Source organism: Barbatula barbatula (assembly GCF_947034865.1).
Source record: "Barbatula barbatula genome assembly, chromosome: 11".
Taxonomy (NCBI): domain Eukaryota; kingdom Metazoa; phylum Chordata; class Actinopteri; order Cypriniformes; family Nemacheilidae; genus Barbatula; species Barbatula barbatula.
In genome coordinates, this window is record NC_136774.1 from 18668301 (window position 1) to 18685269 (window position 16969).

Genomic DNA, 16969 nt, shown 5'->3' on the forward strand with positions numbered 1-16969 from the left:
CTCTTCACCTTCTGCGGTACAGCAATAAAAGAAAATAAATTTCCTGTATTTCAGGCTGTCTCTGTCGACTTCAGCTCTGATAATACTTGCGGACAGGTTTGCTAAATGTTGGAGGCGATCTGGAAGGCAAGGAATAGTGGGGGGATGAAAAATCTCTGGTAAAAGGGATTTGTTCAGGGTAGCAGGTGTTGGCGTAGGTTATGCGCTCTTTGGCCCTCGCTTTAAATGATCCGCCACAGACGGATTCGAGTTCAAATTCTTCTGAAAAGCATGAGGTCATGCATCTGCACCTGTGCACCCGCACGACTTTGCTAACACATCCGGTCATCTTTTCAAAGCGTTCGAGACTCTGAAAGGTCTGCTTTTGTCACAAGATTTAGTTTCAGTTTTGATAATAACTTGCCACCTGGTCATTTCTTATGCTTTTTAAAACCGCTCACTTTTTTACTGTGATTGAGTCACATGATGCTCACCTGCTCTACTCTTGTGCTGACAGAACAATTTTGTCTTTAGAGAGATGTAACACTGTAACCTATAAATGAAAAGAGAGAAAATACATGTTCGATTTCCTTATGCAGTCTGACTCACTTTTCTTGTCTCTAAAGGTGTCAGATAAACACTTAGCAGTTGAGGAAAACAGATCTAGTGGAAGGCAAACATACCTCTACTGATGAAAGGAAAAACCCTGTAACCGATAGTTCGATCTATTCAAGGAGCTGTTTGTAAGCTATTTGAATTGAACGATCTATGTGCATTAATAATTGTATTACAGGTTAAGCGTACGTGGCTTGAAGATTTTCTGTAGAATAAGCACAAATTTCGCTAAAAAATCGAATTTTTCAAGGTCGCCTCGGCTACTGCCCTTGTACTCGGGTTGGCAAGTGCCTCGCCAGACACTGTAGAGTCCCACCCCAGAGAACCGTCAGTCTTTGTTGACTAACGATTGGCTTTTTTAATGGGTGGCTGGACGTCGTTCTCTAGAGAGGCCGTATTGAGTATCGCAATCCCTCCCCATTCATAGTAATGGCTATGTTCTTGACACATGGTCTTGTTGATATCTATTATATCTATTAACTTTGTTCATAATAGGGAGCCGCAGAGATGACGTTTTTTAGTATGCAAAACCCAGAAGCGAGTTTGCATTTTAGGACTTCCGTTTCCATCGCTCCAAAGTCTTAGGCTGCGTCCGAAATCGCATACTGTGACAGTAAATATTGAATTTTAATAATCAGTTAAAGCAGTACGTTCTATATTGCATGAGTAGGAGTATTATGAAGACGTTTCGGACATACTGCGTCCACCATGTTTTATGGTCATGTGACCCATATGCTCTTTGACCCATGACCTATTAACAACAACTTACACGTGAGCGTTGATAAAAACACAAGTTAGTCGCCAGAAATTAATTAATTGGCACTACATAAAAAACGGATGTACGCCTTTAAGTTTTCCACAATATTCATTTGACTTACTCTTGAAATTTGACCGTTGCTCAGCTCCAGTGGCATCATGAGATAGATAAGTGTCTATCCGATCCACACTCACGAGTCTAGGAGTAAGTGGTAGACCATCCGGGTATTTCTTGACTACTGTTTTTGCCATACTGAGGTTTCGGACATACTACTCATGACTTATACTCATTTTCGCCTACTTTATGGTACGGAGGTAGGCGATTTCGGACACAGTCTTAATGTGTCTTAAAAACGGTGGTTGCTATCAAGTTGCTAAAAGTGACTTTGGCGGCTGTAATATTGACCTTATATATGATGATCCCATTTTTTAAGAGAAAATAAAACAGTAATTTATTCAGAACAACATGGTCGTTTCAAAGCCGAATAAAAAATGTAATAAATTAAATTAAGGATGTGCATGAATGTTCGAATATTCGATCTGCGATTACTATTCGAATATTAAAAATGCAATTTGAATATTCATATTTTTCATTAGAAATAAACTGCGTCGCAAGGTTAAGTTATCGCTACAGAAGAGTTGTCTTAGTAGTCGTCTTATTAAACGCTTCTTCACTTCATCTGTAATGATTTTATAATATACATAAAATACAAAAAAATCATTTGTATGTGTTCCTAAATGTATGTTCACTCAGATCGCAAGCTAGTTTAAATATTTTAAGTTTACACACTGGATGCCCGGATCACGTTTTATGCTCAGCTCACATCACCATATTAGAAGATTTCATAACTGATGAGCCACAGAATTCGTTAACATTACTTACATTAGGTATAAAAATACCAACGTAATATTAAATGATGAACAATTATTTATTTATTACAATAACTTTTGTTGTTTTTTCTTAGTAAATTCATATTAGTTCGTTGAAAATATATTAAGTAATGCTAATTTCCACAACTGTACATTTTACCGCAACTAATGTTAATGAATTTGGCCTGAAGACTGGCACCTTTTTCCATACTTAAAAGCCTGAATTTTCCTTCTAGAAGTTCAACTAAGGTCGTCGCTTTCAATTTACAGCCTGTAAATTGTTTTAAAACACGCTGTGATTCCTTACCAACAGTTCTGAAGCACCATTGACTGCCATGGTGGGAGTACCATTTTTTTTGGTTCTGTTGAACACTAAAGAAGATATTTTGAGGAATGTAAGAAAACAAACAGTTCTGGGGCACTTTTGCACATTCCCACGTTATGAATATTTGATGATAATTTTAAGCTTGATGTGAAATGGTGACTATATAAAACATAACAAATGATGTCATTATTAACTTAATTTAAATAAACAAATATTTGAATATTCGTTTTTTTGAGCTGAAATATTCTAATATGAAATTATGGAAAAATGCCCATCACTAAATTAAATGTCAAAGCCCTAAAACAGAAAATGTATCGTCATAATCGCCAAAGCCCAAAACAGACAATTAATTGTCAAAGTCGCAATGATTTATTAGACAATTAATCGACAATTTCATAATCATGACAGCTGTATCTGTAAAGATGATCTTAGGCTAAATAGTGTTATATCATAAACCTTTGTTAATAACAGAGCTTATTTTTTGCGATCTTCCAAAAGTCTATGGGGAAAATGCAGGCTTTCGGTCGAGGGAACCATGCAGTGCGGCACTTACCTAGGGGGTTAGCCTTCAAAAATACGTCATGTCTGAGCCTCTCCATTGGTTTACTGTTTCAATTGTGCAGTACCCATTGTTGCAACATTCCAAATATAGTGTAACAAATCACCTGCTACAGGGCATGTTGTCACAGGAGGCAATTTCCTGGGCGATTAAAATTTAAACAGTGGATGAATGTTTCTTTGTGGTCAAGACTTTTCAGCAGTGTGTAGAGATGCATTTGAAACTACCTCTACCCTGTGTATTAAATGTCCAGTGTATGAAATTTAGCGCCATCTAGCTGCGTGGGTGCGAATTGCAAGCAGCTTCTCACTCTCTAATCATGTTCACACACGCGTACATGTAGGCCTATTGTACATTTAAATGGCTTAACCCAACACTTTACATATTAAAACATACAAATTGGATGAAAATGACAATTATTCGGTTATATGAAACATTATTCAACCAAACTGAAATGTTTTTTAATCGAATAAAGTTTTTTTTATCATTATCAACTAACTTTTCAGCCCACAACAGCCAACTAAATTGACCAGTCTTAGTAAATGACATCCATTTTCTTGTGGTTCAATGAGCTTTGAATGTTTCACTGATCCTTTGTATTTGCTAGTGACTGAAAAGTTTCAACAGTTCTGGCAAATTGGTTCAAAGGAGTCGTTTGCGAGTCGCTCTGATCGCAATATGCGTTCATACTGGCGAACTCGCTGTTTACAGTTACAGTATAAAAATGCTGATTCATCAAGAAAACTGCAACATTATACAATGATGCACTCCATGTTCAATGAAGAAACCTTTAAGAAACTGAATGTGCTTGGAAGCAAAACAAACTAAAGTCACACGAAAAGCTGGGCTTTTCACTGGGCTGAAAGCGAAACAACGCCTCATTTGCGGCGTAATGCCGCAACTGCACTTACAAATGACAGTCTGTTGGCAGTATACATGCAGTGTTTTTTGTGAAGACACACAACATCATTTGGGCGAGAGTCGGAGTAGGCACGAAATGTGACGGAGGCAGCGGCCTCCACGTATTCTTTGCAGGAAAACCCTGGTTTGTCCGTTCAGGGCTACTTTAGAAAAAACATGGCGAATTCCATGCTAGGGGACCCACGGTGTATATACACAGAAAAGCTCCTTCTGATGTAATAAAATCATAAAGCTTCATTATGTAAGGTTGTATACAGCTCTGAAGACATAGTTATGTATATTATATTGCATTTCTGTCAATAAATCCAGTTTTTCTGTCAAAAAAATGACACACTGGACCATTAATAACACCGGACCTTTAAAACCTTTAATACCCAGCCCAGCTACATATTTTATAATCACTGAACAATAGCAACTGCTTTAAAAAGCACTCCCAAGATATCTGCACTTCAACTGATGTCACTCATTTTTTATGTCTCAGTGCGTTTGTGCCGTCTCATTAGTTTGAAAACAACATCACGTCGGCATTGTTTGGACATGTTTTGCTTTAAGCTCATTTACAGACTCCAACGGTTTTCTGAACAGTGATCAGCATGCAGGATTTGGACACATCATCACACCAATAATTAACTGACAGTTTGAACCTTGTTTAGCTTTTGTTAATGTAAAAATGCATTTTTATTTTCAAGCACCCCTCTTCCCTTTCATTCATCAGTACACAGTTGTTCAAAAGTCTAATAAGAGCCCTTGCTTGAATCTTGGCGTAGGCAGGTATGTTTCTCCCTCGCTGGAAGCTCAGATTCATTATTAGGCAGCTGCAATTAATCGCCCTTCCTCCGAATAATACGCGGCCCTTCATTAACTCTCTAGGCTAAAGAAATTAATAACGGGGCCAAAATATAAAGTCTGTGGATTTCCATTACAATAATGCATTTGACAGATGCTTTCATTCAAATCGACATTTTTTTTATCAGTATGTGTGTTTCCTGGGATGGACTAACAACCTTTGCACAGCTTACTCTATCATCTGATTCACAGGAACGCTCAATGAACCGATCAGTATGTGAAATTATATTTGATTACAGATATCTCTATTCTGTGTATGGACCACTACATCATGGGATAATATTTACTTTTAAAACATGCAGGAAACATGAATTTGGCTTCTATCCCTATTTCTCAAAGGCTGGAATCGTACGATATTTCACCTCAATTAGTCCATGAGATGATTTTGGTTGTCGGCCATGATAAATATAGTCTAAACACGTCCTCCCTCGACTGTCAACATCTGCCCCATTTTCAGCTGGTGCATATGAACTGCCACACTGTTTCGGTGTAGATTTCCGTGATGAATCGCTGTGCTCCACGCTCAAGATTTGTTTTTATTTTTCAGTCACATTGTTTTATTTGCTCAGGCTTACTAAATTATGCCCTGTCAGCTCTCTCTTCATGCTGTCTACTATTTAACAAATAGCTGAATAATTAGTGATCAGCTTGCTGTGTAACACAGCGTTAGAAAGCAATCCATGTTACACAAACAAGAGATGTCCCGTGGTCCTGTTCTCTTTAAACAATACAGTGGATCTTAAACCTGTTGGGAATTTTGAAACACAAATACCAGCATCTTTTGCCAACAGTAATGCAGATATTAAAGCAAGTACACATTGAATTACTGTGATGTTCTAACTAGTGTAGTATCACAAGGCAGTGACCTGCTTTTTTGTCAGCCAGCTGGTGATAAATATGATAGGAATGAACTAGTTTGCACGGAATTTTCTTGCCATGTGGATTATAGTGAAAGCAGGTGGCTTTCCTGAAATGTTTATAACCTTAATTTTAAAAAGTTATAAAAAAGCATGGCGAGACAGCACTTTTTTGTCTGCTGTTGATGTATTTCCTGTGGTTAATGCAAAATCAGTAATATTTAAGTTAGTTTGTCCAGATAAAAGACTTTTCTAAGTACACAAGTCCAAATGCATATCTATTAAAATACTATTTGTTAACGTTAAGGTATACCTTATTGATGATTCTATATTTATTAAAAGCCGCAACACTCAATCACACTGTACTGTGTTTTGTGATTAGCATTTTCAGTAGCAAATAGTCAAATAGTTAATACAATATATTAAAATACATTTGCATTGGAAACAAGTGCTTATTATTTTATATTGTTTAATTTATGAAATGTGTCGGTTCGTTATATATTATTTAATAAATTGTAATATATTAGCAATGTGTCACTCTATATATTCCCAAATATAGATTAAATCAAAAAATATATTGAGAGTTAATTTATAGGAAAATGTATTTTCTTTGCATAACAGAGATCAAATCTCTGAGAATTACTCCGATAAATAAGTCCCCCTATAGGAACATAAAGCATGGTTTTATTACTGTAAAAGTGTAGAATTACCATAGTTTTACTACAAATGCCCTGTGTAAACTACGATTATTGTGGTCAGACCATTGTGAATGTGTGCCTACTATGGTTTTACTACCAATAAAACTAAGCAATAAACGCTGGTTCATTTTTATAAGGGTCGGTATATGTTCAGTCAGATTTATATGAGAAGTCAGAATGGAGACATATTAATTCCTGAATGAATAATATCTCAGCATTTAACAGGCTCTGTTGCATGATTTGTGAGTTTAGCTGTAATTCTATTGGAATTAATTTGTTTATAATTAATTGGCTCTTTAGGTTGATGCGACCCGGCTCATCATCATCTTTTTAAGATTATTACCATTCCAAATTTATTCCAGCGCATAAAACACACTTTTTAAGTGAAACACAAAGGATATTTACTAAAGGGACATCCTTGAATGAGTCTCAAGGGAATATGTCATAAGATTAGCTTTGAGTTTGACGACAAAAAGCTTAGAACGTTATGGTTATTTTCCCTCTGGCAACAATCTGGCAATTAAAGTTGCTGTGGATGTTAAAAGCGTTTTTAAAGTCTCCCATTGCATATTCACGACTTCATTTATGTGCAACTCTAGAGCACTAGACATTTTTAAATGAAATTGAAACTAATTGCAGACAGTTAACGGGTTGTTTTAACCTTTCCTCTCTCCTATTCGCCCCTGTAAACAGAACGATGCTGAGAATCTGGCTTCAGAATGTTGGAACTGGGCACCTGTTCGGTCAGCACTCAGAGCCTTTCTGACCGTAATGCCCTGGCAGTGCCGCCTTTCGGCCACGGGATGGGCAGGGGGAGACTGCCTCCACGCTGTTTGGTCCTCGAGCCGCTGGACCCGGAGGTTTGGCACAAGCACCGCGGAACACTGGAGGACGGTTCCCACACGCTGGAGCCGCAGAGCCTGGCTGACAGCTTTCTCTCCAATGCATCCAGCTTCGACACCCTCTACGTCCCCCATGCCTGTCCGATGGGCCTGCCGCCATCTTCCTTGGATCTGGGGGGGTTGTATGAGGGAGCCTCCTCGTTGGGTTTGGACCCGCCTGCTGTCAGTCCGAATATCAGTAAACGGCGCAGAGGGGGACTCATTGAACAGCGGGACATCATTAAAGCACACCAGGCACACAAGATCCAGAGCACCCCACAGGCCCGGCGCAAAGAATGGGAGTAAGTGACGCATGTGCTTTGATAAGATGTGGACGTGTTTATTAGAAATCCAGTTTTGGGTGATTTTCTTTTGATTATTCAGTTTAAGAAAGTGAAGAGGCGAAGAGTCATTCTGTTCTTTTCAGAAATTCTGTTTTGTTTTATTCCTTTGCTGGTTTTTTAATAGTAGCAAACAAACAGACTTCCCGTTGATTTCCATTGTGACATCACAAAACCAGAAAGTCATACATGTTTTGAACAAGTTGACACAAAAATGAAATACGATGACAGAATTTTGATACAGATAGAAAATCATTCGTCATCTGCCACATTTTCGGTTTCAGCTTTGAAAATCAGGTTATCTCTGCTTTTCTGAGCGGGTCAGCCAATTATCTGTTCCCATGGCGATAAGATTTTAGATACAATGTTCAGGTATATGAAAGGTAGTGATTCTTCATCCTCTGCAATCATTCTCTGCACATTTTGAGATTATGAGAGCATGTAGGTGTGGATTTGACAGATGTTGAACCTAGACAGAAAAAGTAACTGGCTTTCACTTTAATACAACTCCTGCGAGGGTACTTATTAGCTATTGGTGCTTTATGTATCACATGTCATAACACTGGGAATTATGGGTGTGTTGAGTCATAAAAATATTTTCAAGGGAAGTTTAAGGAGTGGGGTTAAAGAAGAATGGAGAAGTAATGTTTTTTATAGAAAAGTAACAGGAGTGATGTTCACTCATGATGAAACAATGCATTATAATAGAAACAATGCATTTCAAAATAGAAATACTGCAATACTGTTATTTTTGACGATAATGTTTTTGTGCTTACAGAATCTAGATAGGAAGATACAGTATGTGTCTATCAAAGTTGTTTTTCTTTCCCAAATGATTCTGAGACTTGTTAAAGATGATTATGCTACTACAGTGTTAGAAAACTTTGAACAGGACACGATCTTCAAATGGAGATATTCTGTCGGTCCGGAGCTAGAATCCTACATACAGTAATTGCCGCTATTGTTTTATTGTAGATGTCTCTGGATCATTTCTCCAGGGTGCCTTTGATAAATAATAGAGTTCATTAAAAGAGTGTTGCAACCTGTTGCGTAATCTCTTTTAGGCCAGAGCTGTCAGAATGTTGTGGAAGTAGCTTTGCTTAAGAAAATGTGTAAAAGAGAAAGAGAGGGCGAGCTACATCCCGCAGCACTGGAGCATTGCACTCCTGAAATGATTACCTTTCATTTGGCTTCAAACACAGTATGAGAGGGCGGAGGTATAATGACCCCATTGCTCCTTGGAAACACACACACATGCACAGTCTCTCCAGATTCAATTACAGTACATGATGACATTAAGGGCATCCGAAAAAAGCTAAGTATAATACTGGAAAGCAGTCTAACGATTGATTTGTGTGGATGAATGATGTAATTAAATTGAGCTTTATTTTAAATCAATAGACGTGTAATGGTATGTCCTCACTAAGATAGCTGTAATAGATAACAAGTGTGTTTGCGTGAGTGTTGTAGTAACTATGATATTGTGTGCATTTCTGCATTGAATAATTTTGTTGCTTTGAAAGAAATAATATATTTATTAATCATATGCCTTTGACAGATTAATTTGTTAGCCTGATGGGACAGTGATTAATGTTGTGCTACATAGCAATGTACGTTCTGTTCTGTCTTAATGACTTTTTCTATTAATTTATAATAGATCACAAAGGCACTAACTGTTTCAGCTACAGGCTGCAGTTCTTCATACTGTCATATGTTACCTCATGGGTGATGTAGCCTCAAAACCTTGTGGGTTCAAACCTCTGAGAAATGACTCCCATATTATTTAAAAACCCAGTAAAGTATCTTGAAACATGCAGTTCAATATGTTGATTTCCAATGAAACAGGAAGTCAGGACGGGACATATTGAGTGGCTCCGCCCCCTTTTACAAAAGCCATAAGTGTCTACTTTTTCCGATAGCCTGGAATTTGATGAGAAACTGAGCGCGGAATGATGTCCTAAAATTCCTTGATCCTTATTGGTGGAAGTGAGACACTGTTAGTTTAAATGCTTATAAATCTTCAAAATGTGAAGTTTGTTAATGTTTTGAAGTTACAGATATCCTTAAGGCTAACATATTCATACTGAAAGCCAAAATTAAGGGTTTTATCAACGGTTTCATCGGACATACGCAGCTGGCTCGAAGTAAAATTTCAGTTTGTGTTTAGTTATAATATGAGAATTTATTTACGATGTAATTTTTTTATATGAATATTGTATTTTGTTTATAAATTGTATTGAATTACATTAAAACTACTCAACAATTGTTGATTCTTTGCCGAGGTCTACTGGAAGTTACGTTTACGTTGTTGCCGGTGAAACCGCCTTTTTTTCCTTGCAGTATGTCGAATTTTCATTAACAGATTACAGATAACAAGTGCACACAGTTGAACCTGAAGCTTTTCATTAGTACAATGGATGTCATTATGTTTATGTTATATTACTGGGATGCTTTTAGTCACTTAAAACAATTCAACAATTATGTTTCGCAAGCAACTAATTAAGAATAAATGAGATGCTTTTTCACTACTGTATGACTCATAACTATATATAATATCTATTATATTCATCTCATTTATAAAAGAAAACATCTTCAGACGATGCAAGGACACATTTCTTTTGTAAATCAGTGACCAGTTTCAGTGTTTCCTGTTATGCGAACGGTGTGTGTGTGCCTTAAAATATAGGGCACAAGCCGGATTTATATGCTTTGTATGTCATTTTCTCTACACACTAATGCAGAGTAGCTAATTGGAGGAAGAAACACGTAACAGTTACCTTAGTCATGCATTTTTCATCTTCTTCTGAAATTATTCACAGACAGACGCTTATTCACTGTACCTTGGCTTAAACCTGATTAATTGAGGGTGTGTTGTGTAACAGCAGTGAGTGTGAAAATGTGTGTGCGTGCAGTATATGTTGTTTGTTGCTGCGTGGGGGTCTCTGTCTTTGTCTTACCTGTCTCTCCTCTTAACAATTGAACATAAAAAAAAACATTCACCGTCACCAACGTGCAACCTCACATGCCACTTTACACACAAGCCGAGACATTTGCGTTTCACACTATTTCATGCACGGGCCTGTTATTGCGTCGTCTCTACGGATGCTTAGTGGTTTGTTTACATTGTTTGATAAAGCGCTGTAGGCATCATCCCATGAATGACGCCAGACAAATGCCCTGCCACATTGTTTTCATCTCTCAGCTGACATCACTGTATTTAAAGGGCCGTGTGTCATCGACATCGCCATGGAAACCTCGCCACTGATTGCGAAATGCGGAGGAAACTCACAAAGCATCTGATGCTCGAGTAGTTAGTCTGTGTTGGCTCATTTTAAGACCTTATTAAACCTCTCGATGAAGATGACCTTCCACCCTCTTCCTCTGAAACATGGCGAATTGCTCCGGTCTTGTTCAACATGTATACTGCATCTCTGGACAAATATTTAACATCAAAGTTCCTATTACATCACTATTTAAGTTTTGGGCTTTTATTATGATTATGTATGATCTAGTGCACCAAACAATTGGCTCCATTGATTTAGAAGATAAAAGCATTGAAAACTGTCAACATTATTGCACTTCTTCAGACTGTGGGCTGAATTAAACAATATTGGCTATTTATAAAATGGGAGGGGCCACAAAATATGTCCCGACCAATTTCTCGTTACATTAACGCTGTACATTTCAAGGTACTTCACTGGGTCTTTAACAGTCAACATGTGGCATATCAGACATGTTTATGCTAGTTCAGACACGATGTCAACATTAGATAAAGTCTAATGAGACTTGGGTAACCTCTGAAATTTCGTATTTCTATTATAGTGGTTTAGTAAATGGAGTCATTTTGTTTGATGTATGGCACAAAGTAACATATTGAATGTAAACGCTGCTTATGCTATTTTTCTATTGAATTAATGTGTTGTCATTCATATTTTGGACAATTTCCCTCTTGACTGAAAGAGCAATACAATGTTGCTGATCAGGTGAAAATTTAAATATTTATAGCAACTTACCAGAACTGATCTGGTTTGATGGCAAGTTTTTTCTGTTTATCAAGAGTATTTTCGTACTGTAACTTTGCACTCAGAGCAGTACAGGAATTGAGACCCGCTGTATAATAATGAGACCGCTACTAAACTGGGTGGGCAGGAGCTGCTCTGAGCTCAGTGCAGAACAGAGGAAGCAAATGACAGACAGGCCTATATTTAGATATTCATGAAGCTTAGACACAATGTTACACGCATATGCTTTCATAAAAAGATGCTCTAGCCCCTCAGATCCACACCAGTGGGCCAGAAACAAGGACGGGATGTCATACATGGAGCTCATGAATGTTAGCGTGTGTGCTGTTTGCAGATGAATGGAATTAAAATCTATGTGCAATAAACGCTACAGAGGTCTCAGTTTCATTCAGATCACTACATGAGACCGCAGATGTCTGCTGCTGGTAATAGTTCTGTGACGTGAAGCTAATCCCTTCCAAAAAGCTCTGTGGATGTTTTCACTGAAATTGAAAGAAAAAGACATGCATGGATTCCGTATTGCCCTTGTATCATGAACCTCTAATAGGAGCCGTGGCTGTTCATTGATGGGAAGATGGAGGTGTTCCTCTCTGCAGTGGGGTGGTAGTTGTGACTTGTGGAAGAAACTGGCCAGTGGCAGTTCACTGTCACTATTGTTTATCATCATCCAACAGCAGCTCTTATTACTGAATTTTTTTGTCTATGCAAACAAAACATCTGAATACATCTAGAATATACAGTAGTCGTGTAACGCAGTCGACCGTGAGGGAGCCATACAAACAGGCCCGCCGATAGGGGGGGACAAACGGGTCTGTTGTCCCGGGCCCAGGATAGGGGGGGGCCCAGACGGTGAAGCTGGAACTAGTGAAGTCAATGTAGAGCAAGGTAAGAAACAGAGAGGAACATGAGAGGAGAGGAACAGCAGAGGAGAGGAACATGAGAGGAAGAGCAGAGGAGAGGAAGAGCAAGGGAAAAGGAGAGATCTGGGCACGGGGGGGCCCATCTAAGATTATCTTGTCCCGGGCCCAGGCAAGACTGTCAGCTGGCCTGCATACAAACATAATAAAACACAACATAAAGTCCAGGCCTGGTCCTCTCTCGTCGTACCCTCCTGTCGCTCGTCCTATTATGCTTCCGGAGCTCCTCTGTGAGAGATGCGAGACCGGTGCAAAGCAGAGCTGACACTCATTATCATTCACCTCGGCTGTTCCGGTTCTCGTCCCGCCTTGCTCGCAACAGTATCCTTTGAGCTCTTGTAATCGTTTCTCATGGGGACGAATAGTAATTTCAACATTTACAGGGGAACGTTTTATTACCAACCGAATCCAGATTGTCTGTGTTTTTCTGTAACCACCTGCGTATACAAATTCTCAGCCAAATAATTTTTTAGTTTTTTTGACAAACACCAAGGTTGTGTGGAAATGTAATAGTCATCCGCGATCCACATCCTTGAGATTACAAAAGAGGATCAGTTCAAAGGATGTTTTGGACATTTTTTTAAACATTTTTTTTCAAATGGAAGTTTGCACCATGTGTATTTTAAAGAAATCCTAACTGAAATGTTGGAAAGTATAGGAACAATTCATATACTTGGTTCCAAAATTAGATTATTCCGTTTAAATATAAAAAAACAGCTAACTAACACAATAAAACACAATAAAAGCATGTTAACATAATAAAAAAACTGCTTTTTGAAAAATGTAAGTAATTTTGTTATATCATTTTGGAACCAAAGTCTTTATGTATATCATATATTATAACCGCTCCACTGATAAGAACAAAAACAAGTGGAGGCAAATAATAAAACCTTTGTAATGGGTCATTGTGATGGCAGCAACAGGTATTTAATTACTTACGAAAGTTATGAAAGTTAAGGTCACTTTGCCATGAGGCTGTATTTGTTCACATTTATTAATGCATTAACATCTTCAACAATTAATAATCTTAGTTCACATGAATTTTAGCATTTACTAATGCATTATTAATATTTTTAAATTCATAAAAAATATGCGCAACTTTTAACATTAGTTAATGCACAGTGAACTAACGTAAACAGTTGTATTGACATTATAGCTAACATTAACAAATATTCATAAACGCTGAAAAGCTATATTGCTCATTGTGAGCTTGTGTTAGTTGAATGATTCACTAATGTTGCTCAATTTTACCTTATTGTAAAGTGTTACCAAAGTAACAGTATAGTTTCATGGCAAAAGTTCATGAATTCATGGAAAACTGGATTTGGGTCCTTACTATATATACTGTTACTTTTAGTGGCTGTCTAAATCAAATTGATTGACATCTAATTTTAGACATTTAATCTTGATACCAGAAACAGATATTCCCATGTTGCAGACTATGCTGCACTGTACTGTATGACATCATTTCAGATATCAAGCTGAGATATCTCACACGAGGTCATGTCTCCAAGAGGCCACGCCGCGAAAATGATGACTTTATGGCCATATGAGGAATTGAGCTTTAAATTATCACCAGATGCTAGACGACATTTAAGACATATTCAAATGATTTTTCAGCTCAAATGGTTCTGTTTAGCCTAGAAATGTTTTGCCTTCGACTACCAGCAGAGTTTAAATGTCAGACTTGTTTGTCAAAGCTGAATAATTTATGTTGACATGTTGAAAAAGCATATTCATTAGGCTAGTGGGATGCGCCGTCAGTCACAAAAGGAGGAGTGAAAATGAAGAATGATGTACAGTGTGTACAGTAGATGCAGGAGCACAATCTTTTTCAATGGGATTATTAATATTGCTTGATGCACCAGGCAGTCGTGTTGGATTTGTTTGAGGTGGGTGGGGAAAGTCCTGATCATGATGCATTACTGCCATTAGGAACATGAGGTTCAATGAGTTGGGTATCGATAAACTAGATCTATCTGGAGTCTGCTGTTAGAAAATAAGCAGTGGGTCCCCAGTACCCAGAAGTGAACTGCTGAGCTAGGCGATTCACACACAATGTGGTCCGGTATTGAATGCATTATTTCAAAAGTTTAGTTTTACTTGGATAAACGTATTCATAAGAGGTAAATTGTGAATTTTGTCTTTGAATAAAACACATGTTCATGTTACTGTATTAGATTATTGGATATTGTAGCCTTCATTTTCTTCCGCTTGCTGTATAGCTTTATGTTATATGCGCAGTAATGCAACAGGCTTTATTTACTGCAGCTATAGTTTAATGTGTGCTGAAAGTCCCTGTGTGTATTTCATCTCTACTGTCAAAATGTAATAAAATTCTGAATGATGGATTTCACTGGGGGTTGGTTTCTAAAAATGGTTGTAATGCTCCCCACTCCTTTCCATTATATGGCTGGCCGTCATATGCTGCTATAGAATTGTATATATTGCATTCAAATGTACATGAAAGATGATTGATACGTTTAGTTATTTAAATAATTTATATCAGTGATATTGAAAATATAATATTGTAATATTACACTGTAAACAATATTTGTAGCTTTGTTTGCAAAAATTTTCTTACAGAGTAAAAACTATTTCCACTGCAGGTAGGCATCAGGTCTACCCATAACGGCATCCTAAAAGTCTCAGGCTTTGCTTTTTATCATTTTAAGGCTCACGTAAGTGAGGAGAAACCAGAGCGAGCAAACACGCTGACCGTCTATATAGAAAACCATTACACAATTTTAGAATTTGTCAACTGCTATATAAAGCCATTTGCCAAACATCTGCTGCTAAGCTGAAGCTGAAGACGAAGACTGCTTTACTTTGCTTCAGAGAAGGTACTTTTTGATAGATTTAAAAAAACATATTTTATTTTATATTAATATGGTGGGAAGCATATTCAGTAAATTTTTATATGAAGTCTATTTAACTGAATTATACAAGACTTTAAATAGCACGTACATTTTATGCACTAAAACATAAATAGACATTTAATGAAAACATAATTAAAATATGAGAAACATTTGAGATAAGAAGTCAGAAACGGAGCATTTCGAGTATTAGTCCAACACAGATTGAATATTCTTCATTTGCAGACTCTTTTGTTAAAGCAGTAGCTGCTTTTTAATAAGCCAAAACCTGTTTGCAAGTATTTCTGTTATTTCCATTTTGTCTGTTAAATAAAATATGTAAGAGCTTATTATCTATCAAATATGGTTGCAGTTGATGGGTCCTTTTGGCACCAGTTAGGAAGTGCTTAGATATACAGTAAGCATACTTATACATGTTATTTGAGACTCTTCTTTCCATCAATCTTTAAAAAACGTCATATAGCTCTTTCCTGTTAATAATAAAAGTTCACTATGCACTCAACAGGTTTTGCACATGTTATATTTCACAATCTCAAATTTGGCTCTGTTTGCTGCTGAAGGTAGATTGAAAGAGATTGACTCATATAGCTGTTCAAGAATCCTCACTCCAGTGATAATGGTCATTTATATTTACATTTTCTCTTTCATTTCAGTTCATTCTGCACTGCGGCTCTCCTCGTAATGTTGTTTTAGCTTTAATAGACTCGGTCTCAGAGGACCAGCATGTGAAATATGTCCTTTCCACACGCAGCCTGACGGGTCTGTTGTACTTCCCCACTCAGTCTGTATGTTTTTAATTATTTATGACCCAGATTTATTGATAATATGAAAGCCGCTGCTGGCAGAGTCATGAAATAACATGTCCGTCACTTTGTTTGATGAAAGCACTTTAGTGGACATTTTGTCAGTTTGAAAAAAAGATTTGCAGTTAGGAAATCTTCTGCCGTCTTTTTTGTAATAATAGATTTTTTTATATTAAAAAAACAGTATAGTATTGCAACAAATATTAATTCGCCTTCAAATTTTGTCAGATAAATATTGCTTTATAAAAAGTGTTAATTATCTTGATGTGTGAGACATTTGGAATCCAAATATATTCATGTAATAAAGCGAAGTCATTGTTTTTCGCTGAAGGACATAGACGTTCTTCAGCCATTAGGACATAATGTACAATACAAAAGTGGAGTTTAAAAGAGACTTCCACATACTGCCTTTAGTCTGTACAGTTTTCTAATTGATATTTACACCATTATCCATTTTTTATAAAAAAGATTGGTCCGTTCACACAATTTTGTTCATTTACGTAGTTCACATTTCAATTGAAAAGCGATTCAACTGTCAAGACAAAATGATTTCTTCCTGTCATGAAAGGTAGGCCTACTGTATTTTTAAGTTATATTAAGTTTATAAAAGAACAAGAGTGATGTGGTATTGGTCTAGTGCAGTGCTTTTTTATGGGCCGTTCACACCAAGGACAATAACTATAAATATGTATATATATATACT

General features: G+C 37.2%; 1 protein-coding gene across 1 annotated transcript in view; it reads left to right on the forward strand.

The window, feature by feature from the left end:
* Positions 1-7145: 7145 nt before the first annotated feature.
* cacna1ea (calcium channel, voltage-dependent, R type, alpha 1E subunit a) overlaps positions 7146-16969 on the forward strand; it is a gene marked incomplete at its 5' end in the record, with an annotated part of 76724 nt that continues 66900 nt past the window's right edge. The window contains one exon of the mRNA XM_079466642.1: positions 7146-7609. Within this exon, the coding sequence (XP_079322768.1) occupies positions 7146-7609 (464 nt within the window). The remainder of the gene's footprint in view (positions 7610-16969) is intronic.